This window comes from Bos grunniens, chromosome 26 (assembly GCF_055505025.1).
Source record: "Bos grunniens cultivar Pamir isolate PY7600 chromosome 26, Bosgru_T2T1.0, whole genome shotgun sequence".
NCBI classification, from domain to species: Eukaryota; Metazoa; Chordata; class Mammalia; order Artiodactyla; family Bovidae; genus Bos; species Bos grunniens.
Genome location: NC_141190.1, coordinates 41,745,946 through 41,765,964, shown reverse-complemented (window position 1 = coordinate 41,765,964; position 20,019 = coordinate 41,745,946). Strand labels below are relative to the sequence as shown.

The following is a 20,019-nucleotide window of genomic DNA, read 5'->3' as shown; positions in this document are numbered from 1 at the left end:
CCAGGGAGGATGTTCCAGACTGCCCTCTGCTTTCTTCCCTCCCTGCCTCTGCTCACCTCTCCTGCCCCTCCTGTCCCTGCTCTGAACAGGAACCTGGGTAATGCTATGGCCTGAATGTCTGTGTCCTGGAATTCCTACATGGACATCCCAATGCCCAAGGTGATGGCATTAGGAGGTGGGGCCGTCTGTAGGTGACTAGGTCATAAGGGTGGGGCCCTCGTGAAAGGGGTTAGTGACAATATAAAAGAGACCCTTCAGAGTTCCCCAGGTCCCTTCATCATGTAAGGGCATAGTGAGACATCTGCAACCAGGAAGAGGGCCCTCACTCGAACCATGCTGGCACCCTCACTGTGGCCTTCCAGCCTCCAGAACTGTGAGCAGTACTTTTTGCTGTTTTGTTTATTTGGCTGCATCTCGTGGCATCAGGATCTGCCCCAACGAGGGACTGAATCCATGCCCCCTGCACTGAAAACTCAGTCTTAAACCACTGGGCCACCAGGGAGGTCCAATAATTTCTGCTGCTTATGAGTCATCCAGTCTGTGATATTTTGTTACGGCAGCAGGAAGAGACTAAAACAGATGGGGTGAGTAGGCAGGGCCATTTCTGAGGTTTAAAAAGCCACCACCACACACCCAGAATGCCCTTCTTAATTACTCCCACAGAGCAGCAAAGTTAAGTACAGTTGATTCTCTTTATTTGCAGTAATTACATTCTATAAAGCCATGTAGACACTGAATTAGCAAACACTGAACCACTGGTCCTAGGGGAAATATAGGGGTAGGTTCCTGTGAGCCACTGGCCATAGTATTTTTGTCAACTGATCAAAATATAACCTTGTTTTATGTGAGTTTCTGTTTTAAAATACTTTATTTAATATGCAGCTAATCAGATCAGATCAGATCAGTCGCTCAGTCGTATCTGACTCTTTGTGACCCCATGAATCGCAGCACACCAGGCCTCCCTGTCCATCACCAACTCCTGGAGTTCACTCAGACTCACGTCCATCGAGTCAGTGATGCCATCCAGCCATCTCATCCTCTGTTGTCCCCTTCTCCTCCTGCCCCCAATCCCTCCCAGCATCAGGGTCTTTTCCAATGAGTCAACTCTTCGCATGAGGTGGCCAAAGTACTGGGGTTTCAGCTTTAGCATCATTCCTTCCAAAGAAATCCCAGGGCTGATCTCCTTCAGAATGGACTGGTTGGATCTCCTTGCAGTCCAAGGGACTCTCAAGAGTCTTCTCCAACACCACAGTTCAAAAGCATCAATTCTTCAGCGCTCAGCCTTCTTCACAGTCCAACTCTCACATCCATATATGACCACAGGAAAAACCATAGCCTTGACTAGACGAACCTTTGTTGGCAAAGTAATGTCTCTGCTTTTGAATATGCTATCTAGGTTGGTCATAACTTTCCTTCCAAGGGGTAAATGTCTTTTAATTTCATGGCTGCAGTCACCATCTGTAGTGATTCCTTAATATAAATTTATATGTACTCCTTGGGGTTTCCCCGGTGCCTCAGTGGTAAACAATCTGCTTGCAATGCTGGAGATGCAGGTTTGATCTCTGGGTGAGGAAGATCCTCTGGAGGAGGGCATGGCAACCCACTCAACTATTCTTGCCTGGAGAGTCCCATGGACAGAGGAGCCTGGCAGGCTATAGTCCATAGAGTCACAAAGAGATGGACATGACTGAATCAACTTAGCAGGCATGCACACAATATATATTCCTTAAGGCAATGCCAAAGAATGCTCAAACTACCGCACAATTGCACTCATCTCACACGCTAGTAAAGTAATGCTCAAAATTCTCCAAGCCAGACTTCAGCAATACATGAACCGTGAACTTCCAGATGTGCAAGCTGGTTTTAGAAAAGGCAGAGGAACCAGAGATCAAATTGCCAACATCCGCTGGATCATGGAAAAAGCAAGAGAGTTCCAGAAAAACATCTATTTCTGCTTTATTGACTATGCCAAAGCCTTTGACTGTGTGGATCACAATAAACTGTGGGAAATTCTGAAAGAGATGGGAATACCAGACCACCTGACCTGCCTCTTGAGAAATCTGTATGCAGGTCAGGAAGCAACAGTTAGAACTGGACACGGAACAACAGACTGGTTCCAAATAGGAAAAGGAGTACGTCAAGGCTGTATATTGTCACCCTGCTCATTTAACTTATATGCAGAGTACATCATGCGAAACGCTGGGCTGGAAGAAGCACAAGCTGGAATCAAGATTGCCAGGAGAAATATCAATAACCTCAGATATGCAGATGACACCACCCTTATGGCAGAAAGTGAAGAGGAACTAAAAAGCCTCTTGATGAAAGTGAAAGTGGAGAGTGAAAAAGTTGGCTTAAAGCTCAACATTCAGAAAACGAAGATCATGTCATCTGGTCCCATCACTTCATGGCAAATGGGGAAACAGTGGGAACAGTGTCAGACTTTATTTTTGGGGGCTCCAAAATCACTGCAGATGGTGACTGCAGCCATGAAATTAAAAGATGCTTACTCCTTGGAAGAAAAGTTATGACCAACCTAGATAGCATACTCAAAAGCAGAGACATTACTTTGCCAACAAAGGTCTGTCTAGTCAAAGCTATGGTTTTTCCAGTGGTCATGTATGGATATGAGAGTTGGACTGTGAAGAAGGCTGAGCGCTGAAGAATTGATGCTTTTGAACTGTGGTGTTGGAGAAGACTCTTGAGAGTCCCCTGAATTGCAAGGAGATCCAACCAGTCCATTTTGAAGGAGATCAGCCCTGGGATTTCTTTGGAAGGAATGATGCTAAAGCTGAAACTCCAGTACTTTGGCCACCTCATGCAAAGAGTTGATTCATTGGAAAAGACCCTGATGCTGGGAGGGATTGGGGGCAGGAGGAGAAGGGGACAACAGAGGATGAGATGGCTGGATGGCATCACTGACTCGATGGATGTGAGTCTCAGTGAACTCCGGGAGTTGGTGATGGACAGGGAGGCCTGGCGTGCTGCAATTCACGGGGTCGCAAACAGTTGGACACAAGTGAGCGACTGAACTGAACTGAAATGAACTGAATGTTGAATTCATAGAAAACAGCACTATAACGCACACCCAAATGAAGCTTATCTAACACAAGCATTTTCTACATCAGGCTCATCATAGCCTTCTTGTGCTTTGAAACAGCAACATCACCAACAAAACGCACAAAATCAGGAAAAGCATGGCACTAAATATGGACTACCCCCTTCCCCCCAATTTCCAGTCAGAATAGGACAATACAACTCTGGACAAAAGTCCAATCACACTGGCAAGGCACCAAAATTGCTTGTCAGCACAGAGATCTACCGAATCTTTCCACTGGAAAATGAAGCCAGAGGGCTGGCCAGGCTCTCAGCATGGATGTAATCAGTCCTTGGAACTTAGTCATCGGTTCCTTCCTGCATCCTGTATTCACGCTTGGTCATGGTCACAGGAGACACAGCTTCTTTACTCGTGTCTTCCTCGGACTTGAGAGAGGCCATGATGTAGGCAGGACTTCATGGCATGGGGGAAGGAAGGAACCCAGTTCGCTGCAGCCAGTGGAGAAGTTCAGAACCAGGCTTGGTAGCCAAGCTGGACCTGCTTCAAAGCCCAGCTCTGCCACTCACTAGCTACATGTCCTTGAACACACTGGCATCTCTGTGCCTCGGTCTGCTCATCTGTAACAGAGCAGTCATAACAGAACCCCCTGCCTCCTGGGGGTGTTGTGAGCATTTACAGTGAGCAGTCTGCATGGCCCTAGACCACAGAAAGTGCCCTCAGCGGGAGCCTGAAGAGCAGACATCACTGGACTATAGTGGGGCCTGGACAAGCCATTTAAAATACACAGTCTCGGGGTGCGGAGAGGACTTTAGGGGCACCAGTAACACCCCCAGTGGACTTTAGTTGTCCTGAGTGCCGCCCAGCCAAGACGGCAGAGGCTCCTGTAGCCTCTGCTCCCACGCCCCTGGGTCTCCCTGGAGCTCTGAATAAGGATGATCTCAGGCCCCCTCCAAGCCCCACTAAGGGTGAGCCCCTCCCACTGCAGCTGGAGGTCCCTCGGCCTTGCTAAAACGGTGGGGGAGGACTTCCCTGGTGGTCCAGTGGTTAAGAAAGCGCCTGCCAATGCAGGAGACGCAGGTTTGATCCCTGGTTGGAGAAGACCGTGAAGCCCATGCACCACAACTTCTAAGCCTGTGCTCTGGAGTCCAAGAGCCACAGCTCCTGAAGCCCAGGCACCCTAGAGCCTGTGCCCTAAAACAAAAGAAGCCACTGCAACGAGAAGCCCGTTCACCACAACTAGGGAGTAGCCCTCACTTACCAAAAGCAGAGAAAGCCCATACGCAGCAAAGAACACCCAGTGCAGCCAAAAATCAATATACATGAATAAATTTTAAAAAGTAAGATAAAAGAGGAGCCTCCATCTTGAGGCCAACTTGGAGACTGGGGGAGAAGGGTCAACTCGGAGAGTACGGGAGTCCTTCACACTTACCCCACAAGTAAAAAAAAAAAAAAAAAAAAAAAGATAAAAACGGTGGGGGTCAGGGAGAGCCATGGGGGAGGGAGGAAGCCAAGCAGGAGGATGGCAAGGCATGCCTGACTTCACCCTAGAAGCTTCTGCACACTCCTTGGGTGCTGAGGGTCTTGTTCCCCAACTAGATTTCTCTTTAAGAAGTTAAATTCGCACATAAGAACTATAGTTGGCTCCCACCAGTAACAGAAACATTCAGAATTCGATGTCAACATGCAGCCGCCTCACAGCACCTGTTTCTGGCCTAGAGCTTCCTGCTGTGTCAACCCTACCCTAACATTTCTCCTCCACCAGGTAAACCTCCCAGTTTATGAAGAGGTCGCTTGACACTGTCCCAGCGGGACAGCAGGAATGGACGGCCTGCTCCCCCGACAAAGCCGGCTGCGAGGTGGTCAGCACACACAGACCCCCAAGCAGACAGAGAAGGAGGCCCACCCCATCACTCCCCTCTAACCCGTTTCAAGTTCAGCAACATTTCCCAAGGGCCAGCCGGACTCAGGCTGGGTGCTGTGGTTCTGGAGGTCGCAACTGATCCAGTTCCTCCATTCACAGAGAGGGCCTCTGAGACAGATCATTCATAGGTATCTGAGAAGGGCAGTGACACCTGGGGCAAGGGTGGCTGAAAGAGTTCAGAGGGAGGCTCGGGTCTCAGCCTGGGGAGAAGGGACTCCTAGCCTGTTTCATTCACTATGGCTCCCCAGTGCCACGCATTAGGCAGCCAAAAGCAGCAGTTTTACTAATAAGATATAATTACAATGTGTGTAGGGGGAATTTTCTGGCAGTCTGGTTGTTGGGGGGTGGGGGGAGAGGGCTTCCCAGGTAGTGCTAGTGGTAAAGATCACGCCTGCAAACACAGGAAAATTAACAGAGGTGGGTTCAATCCCTGGGTCAGGAATATCCCCTACAGGAGGGCATGGGAACCCACTCCAGTATTCTTGCCTGGAAAAACCTATTGACAGAGAAACCTGGTGGGCTATGGTCCACAGGGTTGCAAACACTCCGAGAGGACTGAAGTAAAGTAACACACACACACCAGTTGTTAGGACTCAGTGTTTGCACCGCTCGGGACCCAGGTTTGATCCCTGGTCAGGAAACTAAGATCCCACAATCGCACGCTGAGGTCAAAAAAAAAAAAAAAAAAAAAAAGAAAAACACAGTCAAGGCTCTTTTAAAAAGCAGAGACATTACTGTGCCAATAAAGGTCCATATAGTGGAAGCTATGGTATTTCCAGTAATCATGTACGGATGAAAAAGGTGGACAGTGTAAAAGGCTGAGCCCCGAAGAATGGATGCCTTTGAACTGTGGTGCTGGAGAAGTCTCTTGAGAATCCCTTGGACTGCAAGGAGATCAAGCCAGTCAATCCTGAAGGAAATCAACCCTGAATATTCCTTGGAAGGACTGATGCTGAAGCTGAAACTCCAATACTTTGGCCACCTGATGTGAGGAACTGACTCATTTGAAAAGACCCTGATGCTGGGAAAGATAGAAGGCAGGAGAAGGGGACGACAGAGGATGAGATGGTTGGATGGCATCACCGACTCAATGGTCAAGAGTTTGAGCAAGCTCCGGGAGTTGGTGATGGACAGGGAGGCGTGGCGGGCTGCAGTCCTTGGGGTGGCAGAGTCGGACACGACTGAGGGACTGAAAACAATGAACAACATGTATATATACATTCAGGTTCAGCTTCCGGGACACCTCCGGGACGGCAGTGGCTCCGCCCCTCTTCCGGGGTAATTTGCATACGTTCGTTGATTCCCAACAGCGATCTGCATTATAATTAGTGAAGCAACACTTTCTCAGTTTCAGTGAATAACTCCTTTAGATTAAGCTACTATTGCACTAATGCAGTAAAAAAAAAGGGGGGGGGGGAAGAATTGCTGAATTGGTTGCTAATGGAATTCACCCTCAGCGAAAAGTTTTTAATTCTGTCCACTATAAATAGCTCTGGAGTCTTCATCAAGTTCGTGCTCGCTTCGGCAGCACATATACTAAAATTGGAACGATACAGAGAAGATTAGCATGGCCCCTGCGCAAGGATGACACGCAAATTCGTGAAGCGTTCCATATTTTGCCATTTCCCCCCATATCCATATCCATAATCTATTCACATAAGCTTTTTAGCTGTAACTCGCTCATAAGCAAGAAACTTAGCCCATCGAGGGCCCCTGGATTCAGTCTGCAATTCCTCCTCCAAAAGCTGTCGAACTCTCCCCAGTTTGGAAGCTTTTTTCCAGAAAGACCTGGGGTTGATGGTAGGGAAGGGCACACCAGGAAGCAGGCACTACCTAGGCAAAGGTCTAGGGGCTGGACTGTCTAGGGCCGCGGGGTGGGGAGAACCCACACAGCCAACCAGGGCCCTGGACAGGGTGCAGTCCACCAGGGTTTGGAGGCAGCCTATGGGCTTGCCCTGATCCCCCAGTGGGTCCTTTCAGTTCAGTCGCTCAGTCGTGTTGGAGACTCTTTGCGACCCCGTGGACTGCAGCACGCCAGGCTTCCCTGTCCATCACCAATTCCTGGAGCTTGTTCAAACTCGTGTCCATCCAGTCGGTGATGCCATCCAACCATCTCATTCTCTGTCGTCCCCTTCTCCTGCCTTCAATCTTTCCCAGCATCAGGGTCTTTTCAAATGAGTCAGTTCTTCGCATCAGGTGGCCAAAGTATTGGAGTTTCAGCTTCAACATCAGTCCTTCCAAGGAATATTCAGGGTTGATTTCCTTCAGGATGGACTGGTTGGATCTCCTTGCAGTCCAAGGGACTCTCAAGAGTCTTCTCCAACACGACACCTCAAAAGCATCAATTCTGTGCTCAGCTTTCTTTATAGTCCAACTCTCACATCCATACATGACTACTGGAAAAACCATAGCTTTGACTAGAAGGACCTTTGTGGGCAAAATAATGTCTCTGCTTTTTAACATTCTGTCTAAATTGGTCATAGATTTTCTTTCAAGGAGCAAGCATCTTAATTTCATGGCTGCAGTCACCATCTGCAGTGATGTTGGAGCCCCAAAAATAAACTGTCACTGTTTCCACTGTTTCCCCATCTATTTCCCATGAAGTGATGGGACCAGATGCCATGATCTTAGTTTTCTGAATGTTGAGTTCTAAGCCAACTTTTTCACTCTCCTCTTTCACTTTCTTTCATCAAGAGGCTCTTTAGTTCCTCTTCACTTTCTGCCATAAGGGTGGTGTCATCTGCGTATCTGAGGTTCTTGATATTTCTCCCAGCAATCTTGATTTCAGCTTGTCCTTCATCTAGACTGGAGTTTCACATGATGTACTCTACATATAAGTTAAGTGAGCAGGCTGACAATATACAGCCTTGACATACTTCTTTCCTATTTGGAACCTGTCCGTTGTTCCATGTCCAGTTCTAACTGTTGCTTCTTGAGCTGCATACAGATTTCTCAGGAGGCAGATAAGGTGGTCTGATATTCCCATCTCTTTAAGAATTTTCCACAGTTTGCTGTGATCCACACAGTTAAAGGCTCTAGCATAGTCAATAAAGCAGAAGTAGTATATACATACATATATATAAATACGTTATGTATTATATAATTATACATTATATAATATATACTATACATATATATATCAATATAAAGCAGAAGTATGTATATATATATACACATACATATACATTATAGAGACATACATATATATACACCTGTGTGTAGAGAAAGAGAGAGATTGTGTGTGTGTGTGTGTGTGTGTGTGTGTGTGTGTAAAGGCATCTGAGCCAAGTCCCAAGGCTGGCTGTGAACAAGCCTGGTTTCAATAAACTAAGTGTGAAGTCTGCAGGCAGACGCACGATGAACACACTGCACACGGAGAACAGTGAGGGGTGGGGTGTGGGGCACGCAGGGCAGGGCCAGGGCAGGCGGGTGGGCGGCTCGAAGGTGAGGAGAAGTCCTCAGCCAGGCCCATTTGCGGAGCGAAGACACGGGATCTGGTCCCTTTCCTGTGGGCTGCTGGCTCCTATAGTCTCTGCCCACCTCCCAAAGATAAAGAACACAAGCACCTACCCCAGCTTGTGTCCTGGGAGGACAGAGGCAGCTAAGTCATTCCTGGGAAAGTATGAATAGCACAATGTCATTCCTGGAGGGCTTCTATTTAAATAAGAACACAGGAGGACAAATCTCTAAAATGGCCTTTGTTGGGGGCAGGGAAAGCTCCTTCCTGGGGTCCCCTCAGGTCATCCCTAAGGCCCCAGGAGAGCTTCCCTTGTGGCTCAGATGGTAAAGCCTTGCCTGCAAGGCAGGAGACCTGGGTTCAATCCCTGCATTAGGAAGATCCCTGGAGAACAGAATGGCTACCCACTCCAGTATTCTTGCCTAGAGAATTCCATGGACAGAGGAGTCTGGCAGGCTACAGTCCAGGGGGTCGCAGAGAGTCAAATACCACTGAGCGACTTGGCCCAGCCCCATGCAGGGGAGTGTGCACACCGGGGCTAGGGGTGTAGGGGTGAGGGGCTGGAACTGTGGGCAGAAGAGGGCAGGGGAGGACAAGGAGGCAGCCTCAGAGAGTGGGCCCCAGGGTCCTGCCATCAGCCGCCGGCCCACCCCCACCCCACCTCTGGGCTATCAGATCCTTGGAGACGTGGCTGCTGACATCACTGTGGGAGGTCGAGGCAGCTAAGAGTGAGTTTTCCAGGTCTTCAAGGGCAGCCGGCTGGATGACATCATCTGCTACAAGTGAACTGGGAGAGGAGAAAACCAAGGCTCAGAAATGTTCCTGAACGTCTTCAATGTGTTTCAACTGCACATTTTCTCTGGGTCCCACGCAGGGCCTCAATTTCCCTTCCTGTAGAGGAAGGAGCTGGGCTACTCCAAGCATGGCCCATGGCGGTGCTGATCCAGGAGGGGTTGGTTACTGCTCCATGAAGACACAGCACACACACCCGGGGTAAGGGCCTAGAGGTCTTTAGAGGAACATGGTATTCATTCTGTCTGTTGACTCCAGTAATTAAAGTCGGGGTTTGTCTTTTGTAGGTCTTGATGGGCGGTTCTCAACCAGGGGTGACTTTTGCCAACCAGGGGACATTTGGCAATATCTGAAGACAATTCTGATCATCACAACCAGAGGGCCAGGTGCAGCTGGCATCCAGGGATGCTGCTAAGTACCCTACAATGCACAGGGCAGACCCACAGCAAAGAATTATCTGGCCCCAGAGGTCGGTACACCCGGGTAGAGACACCCTGGCCTTGAGCTTTGTTTTGCTTTCTAGTAATTCATTTAAATATGTTTTCAGAAGTTTAGACCTTAAAGTGAGTTAGAAATTAAAAACTACACTGGCCCTTTGTCCGCTGAGAAGGTTGGCATCAGACAACCTCCAAGAGCAGGCTGCTCTGAAAGTTCCGAGGGACACCGGACGCTGTCGCTGGTCACACACATCCTTTTACTCTCTGGGAATCCCCTTCCGTGACCAGTCATGTCTTAGCTTATCAGGAAGGGTCATTACTTCTTTCTGATGAACTTGGCTCTGTAGCAGTCAGTAACGAGACCATTACCTTCAGTCCCTGAGCAGACACTGACTGAATAACAACTATGTTATTATTACAACAACCCTGTAAGGTGGTCCCTGCCCTCGTGGAGCTTACAGTCTCAGGCAACAGTCAAAGTTTAAAAAAAATTTTTTTTTCTTAATGCGTATTCACTGTTTACAATAGCCAAGACACAGAAGCAACCTAAATGTCCATCAAGAGAGGAATGGATAAAGAAGATGTGATACATATATACAAGGAATATCAATCAGCCATTAAAAAGAATGAAATAATGCCATTTGCAGCAACATGGATGGATCTAGAGAGTTATGAAGTAAGTCAGACAGAGGAGGAGAAATATCGTGACATTCCTTACACATGGAATCTAAAAAGAAACTACACAAATGGGCTTACTTAGAAAACAGAAAAGAAACTTATGGTAAACAGGGGGAAGGGATAGTTAGGGACTGTGGGAGGTCATGCACACAATGCTACGTTTAAAATGGATAAGCAACAGTGACCTACTGTATAGCATATGGAACTCCGTTCAATGTCATGTGCCAGCCTGGAGGGGAGAGGGGTTTGGGGGAGAATGGATACCTGTGTATGTATAGCTGAGTCCCTCTGCTGTTCACCTGAAACTACCACAACATTTTAATCAGCTATACTGCTAAGTCGCTTCAGTCGTGTCCGACTCTGTGCAACCCCATAGACGGCAGCCCACCAGGCTCCCCCGTCCCTGGGATTCTCCAGGCAAGAACACTGGAGTGGGTTGCCATTTCCTTCTCCAACGCATGAAAGTGAAAAGTGAAAGTGAAGTCGCTCAGTCGTGTCCGACTCTTAGCGACCCCATGGACTGCAGCCTACCAGGCTCCTCTGTCCATGGGATTTTCCAGGCAAGAGTACTAGAGTGGGGTGCCATTGCCTTCTCCGTTAATCAGCTATACCCCAATACAAAATGTTTTTGGTGTTAAAAATAATAATAACAATTCTAAAAGTAAAATAAAAATACTTGTTTCTCCAGTAAAAACTGTTGTAACTGCTAAGATAGAGAGATACAAATGGCTAGAACATAAACTAGGAGGTCCCAGCCTGGAGTGGGGATCAGGGAAAACGTCTTTGTAACATTATAAGCTGAGGCCAGCCATCAATCAGCTCAGTGACAGCTAATGTTTGCTGACACGTGCTTTGTGCCAGGAACTAAGATCTAAGTGTTCACAGCCATCACCATATTCAATGCTCACAACCACCCTATGAGGTGGGTATTATCATTAGTCCCACTTTACAGATGAGGAAACCAATGCATAGAGAAGTTGAGTAATTTGTCCAAGGTTGCACAGCTGGTAAAAGGCAGAACCAGGATACAAACCCAAGCCAGACACCAGGAGCCACGCCCTTAACCGCCCCACTGGGTTTTATCCCAAGGGCAGAAGAGTAAGGGAAGGGGCGCCTGCAGCAGAGGGAGCCTGCAGCAGAGGGAGCCGCAGATCTGAAAGCCCAGTCCAGGAAGGAGAGTGCCGGTCTGGAGGAATTTGGAAAGGCCACTGCAGCTGGAGCACAGATCAAGATGACCAGGAAGGGGACAGAAGGGCCAGAGCCAGATCACAAGGCCAGGGTGAGGGGCTGGGAGTCGATCTTAAGCTGAAGAATCAGCCCAAAGCCTCAAAACACCCCAAAGTGCTTCCCTTGGCATTGAGACGAAAGAGAGGCGGGGAGGCCCAGGGTGAGCGTTCCGAAACTATGTTCTAAATAGGGCCAGACTGGCACACACTTGTGCCCACGCCTTTCTATTTACTCCCATGGATCTTGTGACGCTTCCTTCTTCCTTCACAGTTCCACCCACCATCCCAAGCCCTCCGACCCTGGAGCCCTGTGATGACCACACCCGAGGAGTCAGAGGGAGATGAGCAGAGAGCGAAGTGAAGGAAGGGGCGGGCCTGGAGGAGGAGGCCCGCAGGGACTCAGGATGTCTCTGCTGGACCACGGTTTGGAGAATCCTTAACCACAGGCAATACCGGCCTTCCAAAGTCATAAAACCTGAGCGGAAAAACACGGCCCAGGAGTTCTGGCAACACACACCGAAAGCCATAAAAGACTGTTTCTTTTGACACAACCATTCTACTTCCAAGAATTTATTCTAAGGAGATGATTAAGGGTGTGAGCAAAGATGCCAATCACAGCTGTGACCACAATAGGAAAAACAAAAAGGAAACAGCCAGAATGTCCACACTAGGGGACAGTCAGGCAAGTTAAAGCAGTCACAGAATGGACTCATTTTCAGCCATGTGAAAAAAAGGTTAGAAAATCAACTTTAAAAATTTCAAAAAGAAGGTAGATCTCCATGCATTCAAAAATAAAGACATCCATTATTAACTGAAAATAGGTTAAAAAACTACTGGCAGCATGATCCAGACTTTCCGTGCATGTGTGTATGAATATACACGTATCTGTGTGTATGTGTGTACACATGCGTGTATGTACAAACACCCACACAGGAAGCAATTGACAGTGAACAAACCAAGCAATGTGGAAGGATACACATCAAGGAGTTAACGGCAATTCTCTTTCAGTAGTAAAGTTAGCAGTGTTTCTTTTCTTTTTCGTTGAGTTTAACTCTATTTTCTAGTTCTATTCTGAACATATGCGGCTTTTATAAGCAAAAGAAAAAGCATCTTGGAGGAAAATTTCGATGCCAGGGAGCAATTTCAATTCATAGCTCAGTGAAAATTTTAAGAGAGGGGGCCAGCAAAGCAACGCTTCTAAACTCACACCTATAGTGACTTCTCTACTCACACCTTCCCTCCCTGGGAGGACCCAGGCTTGCCAGCCTCATCCCAGGGCAGAAACCCAGCTGTTCCTCTCTCAATAGGCACCACTGGGGAAAATTAAGGTCCCGGTGGAGAATTTGTCAGATGACAGTATCTCCCCGCACAGTCTATGAGATGGCATTTTAACTCATTGGGGACAGAATTAATTTTCAAAGCATGTTGGACAATTGCTTGACGGCTGGGATTTTTTTGGAACAGAGAATCCTGAATATAATTAAACACTTTGTCAGTGACACATGATCAGCGAGCGTCTTGAGCGCCTATGATGTAAGTGAGGAGGTATGCCATGGCCCTAAAACACAATTGTATATGGAGTCATGAAGGCTGGATTCTAGACCAAGCCCCACCTTGGGATCTCAGCCAGGTGACTGCTCTGAGCTTAACTTTTCCATCTCTGAAAGGGAAGGCCCTGGACAGTACCATGGCTGAGGACTCTGCAAGCTCAGTCTGGCCTCTCCCTCACAGGCTCTGAGCCAGCGCATCTGCCTCCACCACCTCACCTGACTATCTTTTTACTTTCTGCTTTCCAATTCTCTGCTCCTAATGTACTGCAGATTAAAGGGCATTCGAATAGTGTGCAGAGTTAATAGGCTCAGATAAAGGTTTATAAGCCTCCCGTGCTGTTGTTCAGTCACTCAGTCGTGTCCGACTCTTTGCGACCCCCTGGACTGCAGCACACCAGGCTCCCCTGTCCTTCAGTATCTCCCAGAGTTTGCTCAAACTCGTGTCCATTGATTCAGTGATGCCATCCAACCATCATCCTCTGTCTCCCGCTTCTCCCCCTCAATCTTTCCGAGCATCAGGGTCTTTTCCAATGAGTTGGCTCTTTGCATCAGATGGCCAAAGGACTGGAGTTCCAGCTTCAGCATAAGTCCTTCCAATGAATATTCAGGGATGATTTAAATATGCATATATGTGTGTATACATATATATTAAACTGAACCAAGTGAGACTGTAAAGGAAAAAACCATCAAATCCACACTGCACCCTCAGCCCCTGCATCTTCCTGTCTTACTTCGAAGGGATCGGTCATGCTCCAGATGGCTTAAGGACAGCGGAGGGCTGACTTATAAGGACAGAGGGGAATTCTTCTCAGACCAACTGTAAGTGACTATAAATGGCTTCCAAATTCTACAAGTGGTGGTGCTGGGACCAGAGTGTCTGAAATATTTTTCAGAGGAGAAAAAAAAAATCTGTCAGAGATTTTAACTACCAGCTGCTGCCACCAGCTGCTGGGGCCAACCCTTTATAAATTTAGTCAGGCCAGCAAAGGGTTGATTTTCCAGTGGAATGCCAGGGAGGGAGGCTTGCATCAACAAGTGCTTCTCCAAAGGGCCATGAGTCACCTTCCTGCAGAGGCTGAGGCAGAGCGGAGCTCTGCTTCGAAGAGGCAGGCGTTCAGATTCTGGTCTAAGAAGCCAACACCTTCAGTTTTACACATGAGACCCATGCAAAAGGAACAGCTCTGGTGCCAGCACCAAGAGAAGCTAAACGGGGATCAGATTAATAATCCTCATACTTTCCTGGTAGATCAGATGACAAAGAATCCGTCTGCAATGCAGGAGACCCAGGTTTGGTCTCTGGATGGGGAAGATCCCCTGGAGAAGGGAATGGCAACCCAGTCCATTATCCTTGCTTGGAGAATCCCATGGACAGAGGAACCTGGCGGGCTACAGTCCATGAGGTCGCAAACAGCTGGACAAGACTGAGCAACTAAGCACGTATATTAATAATAATAACAGTAACAGTAATGGGGGTGGGAGGATACTTTGCGAGGTGATGGATATGTTTATCGCCTTGATGGCAGTAATGGTCTCACAGGCATATACTTATCCCTCAACCCGTTGAACTGTATACATTAAATATGCATAGCACAGCTTTTATATGTCATGGAATTCTCCAGGCAAGAATACTGAAGTGGTTGCCATTCCCTTCTCCAGGGGATCTTCCTGATCCAGGGATTGAACCTGGGTCTCCCACATTGCAGGCAGATTCTTTACTGTCTCAGGCACCAGCGAAGTCCCTCATTTATGTCAATCACATCTCAATAAAGTAGTTTTTAAGACGAGAAGGACTGCACACCGCAGGGTTGATAGGCTAAGTGAGAGCAAGGCAAGTTGAAAACCTAACACAGAAAAAAAACTAAGAAGGCTGGTAATAGAAAAACAAGCTGCAGCAGAAAAAAAAACGGGCTCCTTTCAGGCCAGGGCGATCTGGGAAGGGCCTATGAGGGGACAGGAGTAAGCCAAGTGCTTCACCAGACACACGTGTGCAGAGGGCTTTCCAGATTAAAAATGCTTCTCCCTCCCTCTCTCCCTGACAGTTTGGGCAGGAAAAGAAAAAAGGACAGGAGAAGGGTCGGGGCCACAATGGCAGGGAGGATGAGACTGGTGTCTTAAGGAAATTGTTACCCACATGGAGATTAGCAGAAAAATAACTGTATCAAGGATAAAGGGAGCAGGTTCTCACAGTCAGGGGAAGACTTGCCTATACAAAGGCAATTTAGGCTTGAAAGAACTCTCAGGGCTGGGCTGTAATCAGAGGTATCAGATAAACACTAGCTATAGATAAAACGCTTGCTCCTTGGAAGAAAAGTTATAACCAACCTAGACAGCATGTTAAAAAGCAGAGACATTACTTTGCCAACAAAGGTCCGTCTAGTCAAAGTTATGGTTTTTCCAGTGGTCATGTATGGATGTGAGAGTTGGACTGTGAAGAAAGCTGAGTACCGAAGAATTGATGCTTTTGAACTGTGGTGTTGGAGAAGACTCGAGAGTCCCTTGGACAGTAACAAGATCACACTAGTCCATCCTGAAGGAAATCAGTCCTGAATATTCATTGGAAGGACTGATGTTGAAGCTGAAACTCCAATACTTTGGCCACCTGATGTGAAGGGTTGACTCATTTTAAAAGACCCTGATGCTGGGAAAAATTGAAGACAGGAGGAGAAGGGGACGACAGAGGATGAGATGGCTGGATGGCATCACTGACTCAACGGACATGACTTTGAGTAAGCTCCGGGAGTTGGTGATGGACAGGGAGGCGTGGTATGCTACAGTCCATGGGGTTGCAAAGAGTCGAACACAACTGAGCAACTGAATTGAACTGAACTCATAAATAAAAGGGGTGTGTGTATGTGTGCATGTGTGTGTATACACATCTATCTTCCAGCTCTGTCTGCTGAAAGAGGTCACGTCAAAAGGACATCAGAACCACCTCAAAGAGGCTGCCACCGGCCAGATCAGGGACTATTTTGGCATTAAAAAAAATACAGATAGTAATAAAACCCACTGAGTAAAGTAATAATCTATGAGTCCATACAAAGACATGAACAAATACATAAAAGGGGAGGGGTGAAAGTTCCTTTTTACTGTAGTGTCCACTGGTAAATGTAGAAGAAGTGATGAAAACTGAAAATGCCCCGTGCAAGAACCATCAGAGTGGTGATGAAGTCAGTCAGGAGCTATCAAAGGACTCTAAGGCAGGTGGACAGAGGTTCAAAGAAGTGAAGGGCAAGTGCGTGGGCTTGGAGGACTCTCCCACCTGACTGTGAGGTGGTGGGGTACGAAGACTCAAAGTAAGAGAAACGCTATGGGCACCGACTTGGCCAGGTGTTGACCGGGATCAGAAGTGACCGGCGTCACTTCTGTGGGACCCCTGCCCCAAGTGACAGCCAGAGTCTGGTTACGGGGAAGCTCTGGAGGACGCTGGTTGCGGGATCTTCCCAGAATGAAGGAGCTGTACCCCAGAAGGTCATGAAAGACAGCAAGAGACAGAGGAGTCCTTCCAGACTGAAGGAGAGTCTGCGGGCATTCTTAGAGTGCAACACATGCCTCTGGGCTGAACCCCAGATTGGATGGAAAAGAGACCATGTGGATGAATCCGAATGGCTTCTGATGACTGAGTGATGCTGGGACGTATCATAGTGATTTCCAACTGGATGGCTGGCTCGGCGTCGTGCTGGAGAGGGGCCTTGTTTGGGGAAATTGGTCACTGGACTGTTCAGTTTCGTTTGGATGGGGACACCTTTGAGTCGCAAAAAGTGTTAGTCGCCCAGTCGTGTCCGACTCTGCGACCGCATGGACTATAGTCCACCAGGCTCCTCTGTCCATGGAATTCTCCAGGCAAGAACACTGGAGTGGGTAGCCATTCCCCTCTCCAGTCTGCAACTGGCTCTCAAATGATTCAGAAATACAGTGATGATGGATAAATAAATGCATCTCCATCCACACCTACACATATTGGGGGGGGAGCGGCGAGAGCACAGGAGGTAAAACGGCAACAATTCAGACTTTGGGCAAAGGGAGTAGGGAGGTCTTTGGGCTACTTGTGCAACTTTTCTAAGTAGGAAATTATTTCAGAAAGAAGCGAACAAAACGTTCTGGAGTAAAGGCATGCAGGCAACCAGCCTCTCCCAGCACCCGCAGAGCCCATCTGGGCTCGGGAGGGCAGAGCATGGTCACAAGGGGAGCAGCACTGAATGGGGGTCCATGGGGCGTTCATTCACCTAGACAGCCGGGCCCGGGCCAGCCTGCAGAGAAGGCCTCGAAGGCTGAGGACAGGCTGTCCTGCAAGTGGGGGGTGGGGTAGAGAATAACTGGAGTGGGAGGAGATGCAGGAGCCGTGGAGCAGGGCCAAGGAACGTGGGGCGGAATCCCAGCAGGTGCAGAGGAGATGGGATCAGTCCTGCATCGAACTTCACAACATCCACCCAACACCAGGTGTGAGGGAAGGGCCCTGGGGAGCAATCCAGGCCAAGTGGGGGACTTTCTGGGTGGTCCAGTGGTTAAGACTCCGCACTCCCAATGCAGGGGGTTCGGGTTCAATCCCTGGCCAGGGAACTAGATCCCACATGATGCAACTAAGAGCCACTGCAGCCGAACAGATAAACAGATGCTTTTAAAAAAAGACCACGTGGGTTTTGAGCATCTGATTGGTTGGAAGGTCACCTTATTAACCACATGCTTCACAGATAACACCTCAGACTCCAGCCCCGACTCTGTACAATTATTTACTTCAACTTTCAATGAAATCCGCTGCTCAAATTAAATAAAGACACATCATTCTAAGGAACAGAAAACTATGAGTCGGTGGTTTTGCTGTGCTTTTACTTTTTTCTAACACAGAGTGAGTAACAGATAACTCAGCAGGATCAGGCAGCCCCCAACCAAGTTCAGGTCAGCCCCTACCCCTGGGAGGTGGGGCAGCCCTCACCGACACAGCTGTGCGAGCCTGCGAGAAGTTCCCTCCGAGGTCGGCCCCCCGCACCTGTCAGCGAGGGCAAGGGCCGTTCTGCCTGGAAAGGGCATGAGGAGGGTCCACTGAGAGCTGTCAGGTCAATGTTTCTCTAGCAAAGGGCCCGGCACGTGGGAAGCGCTCTACAAGCGACGGCGTCAGCAATGCAAACAACAGGGCGTGCTGTTTTCCCCAACAGGACACGCTGAATGTGCTTTTCCAGAGTACCCATGCCCTCCCCCGGCTGCCCCTGGCCAGGTGAATGCCCTCGGGTGTGCACTGCTCCTTAGCCATCCCAGGCCCCGTGTGCACGTCGGCTGGGGCCGTGGAATGGGCATGGCAACAAGCAAAGGGAACCAGGGCTGTGGGAACCTACTGTGGGCTGCTGGGCACCATGCAGACCCTCCACCACTGTGAGCCACGGGACAGCCCATTTCGGGAGGAGCAAATGGAGCCCCCTGGGTGGGAAAAGTCCCTCCACGCGTGGCCTCGCTGAGCTGAGCTCCATCCGGCTGCTACACAGACCTCAGGCCCACAGGACCCTGGGCCTCAAGCACTACCTCTCAAGGATGCAGAGCGAAGACAGTGGGTGCAAAGCTGCCCAGCGGGGTCGGCCTCCCCACGGAAAGCCTGTCAGCTGCCAGCAGGGCCGCACGCATGGCTCTGATCCAAGGGAGGTGGGCAAGACCCCTCCCCACCTGGCCTGCAAGTGCCTCCTCCGTAGAGTGAGGAGGGCTTGGCCTGTTGGGTCCCCAGGGTCCCTTCCAGGCCTCTGATTTTCTGATCTCAAAAACCCAAGGCTCCAGAGGCGCAGCCCTCTGGGCTGGCTAAGAAGGAACAGCTTGGAGGAGGCGCTGGGTAGTGCCCAGGGTGGCCCAGCCCCGGCTGGCCTGGTGCCTTGGCCAGAGGCCAGGATCCTGGTCAGGATGTACGGATGGGAGGTGGAGGGCACCAGCTCCCTGGGAGACCTGATGGTGGGGAGGGGGTGCAGAGGGGGAGCCTTCCTCTCGCATACAACTTCAATACTCCTTAAAATTGGACTATCATTCCCACACCTCTCAGGGTTAATGAGCTGGAGGACTGGGGTTTATGCAAAGCTCAAAGGGGAGGAAGTTATTCTAGGACAACGCAAGGAGAGAGCAGTCACTGTTCTTTTTAAAAGACAAAGAAATAAACCCATCCAAGCCCTGGGAGAAGCTGCATGCTCAGGTTAAGTGATGATGTCACTATCCTTCTGATCAGAGTGCACAAAGTGAAGGGGGTATGCCTGCTGATCAGGCCAGCACCTCAGGGGCAAGACCTCAGCCAAGGCTGCCGACCTCTCCCAAGAGCCAGGGTGTGAAACCCAACAGGTGCCCCGACTTCACCAGAACACCAGACACAGAAATCAAAGAAATCAACCTGAGGCATCCACCGCGTGCACGAGCAGGGCAGCCAGTGCAGACAGACAGCGCAGTTCAGGCAGACGTGAGCCTGAATTCAGCTCTGCCATTGACCAGCCTGCTGTAGTCCTCTTTGAGCCTCAGTTTCTGAATCTGTAAAATGGGGACATGTCGAATCACTGGGAAAGATTACTAAAAGAAATAAGAGGGCTTCCCTGGTAGACTCAGTGGTAAAGAATCCTCACGCCAGTGCAGGAGACAGAGGTTAGATCCCTGGTCCGGGAAGATCCCACATGTCTTGGAGCAACTAAGGCCCTCCGCCACAAACATTGAGCCTGTGCTCGAGAGCCTGGGAGCCGCAACTACCGAAGCCCATGTACCCTAAAGCCCATGCTCCTCAACAAGAGAAGCCACGGTAATTAGAAACCTGTGTATCACAACTCGAGAGTCGCTCCCACTTGCCGAAACTAGAGAAAAGCCCACACAGCAATGAAGATCCAGCACAGTCAAAAATAAATAATCATACTTTTTTTTAAGAAAAGAAGTGCAAAATGTGTATGTAAAGCATAG

At 49.0% G+C, this 20,019-nt stretch overlaps 1 protein-coding gene and 1 non-coding gene across 48 annotated transcripts in view; one reads left to right on the top strand and one right to left on the bottom strand.

The window, feature by feature from the left end:
• Positions 1-20,019, bottom strand: part of TACC2 (transforming acidic coiled-coil containing protein 2) — a 234,989-nt gene that overhangs the window by 109,594 nt on the left and 105,376 nt on the right. For 31 of the 47 annotated variants that reach the window (XM_086377942.1, XM_086377954.1, XM_086377967.1 and 28 more), the window contains one exon: positions 9,095-9,220. The exons of the other annotated variants lie outside the window; for them this stretch is intronic. In XM_086377942.1, coding sequence (XP_086234068.1) covers positions 9,095-9,220 — 126 coding nt within the window. The remainder of the gene's footprint in view (positions 1-9,094; positions 9,221-20,019) is intronic. 47 annotated transcript variants of the gene reach the window in all.
• On the top strand, positions 6,489-6,595 carry LOC147344456 (U6 spliceosomal RNA). The gene has a single exon (XR_015155921.1). It is a non-coding gene; the product is annotated as a U6 spliceosomal RNA (small nuclear RNA).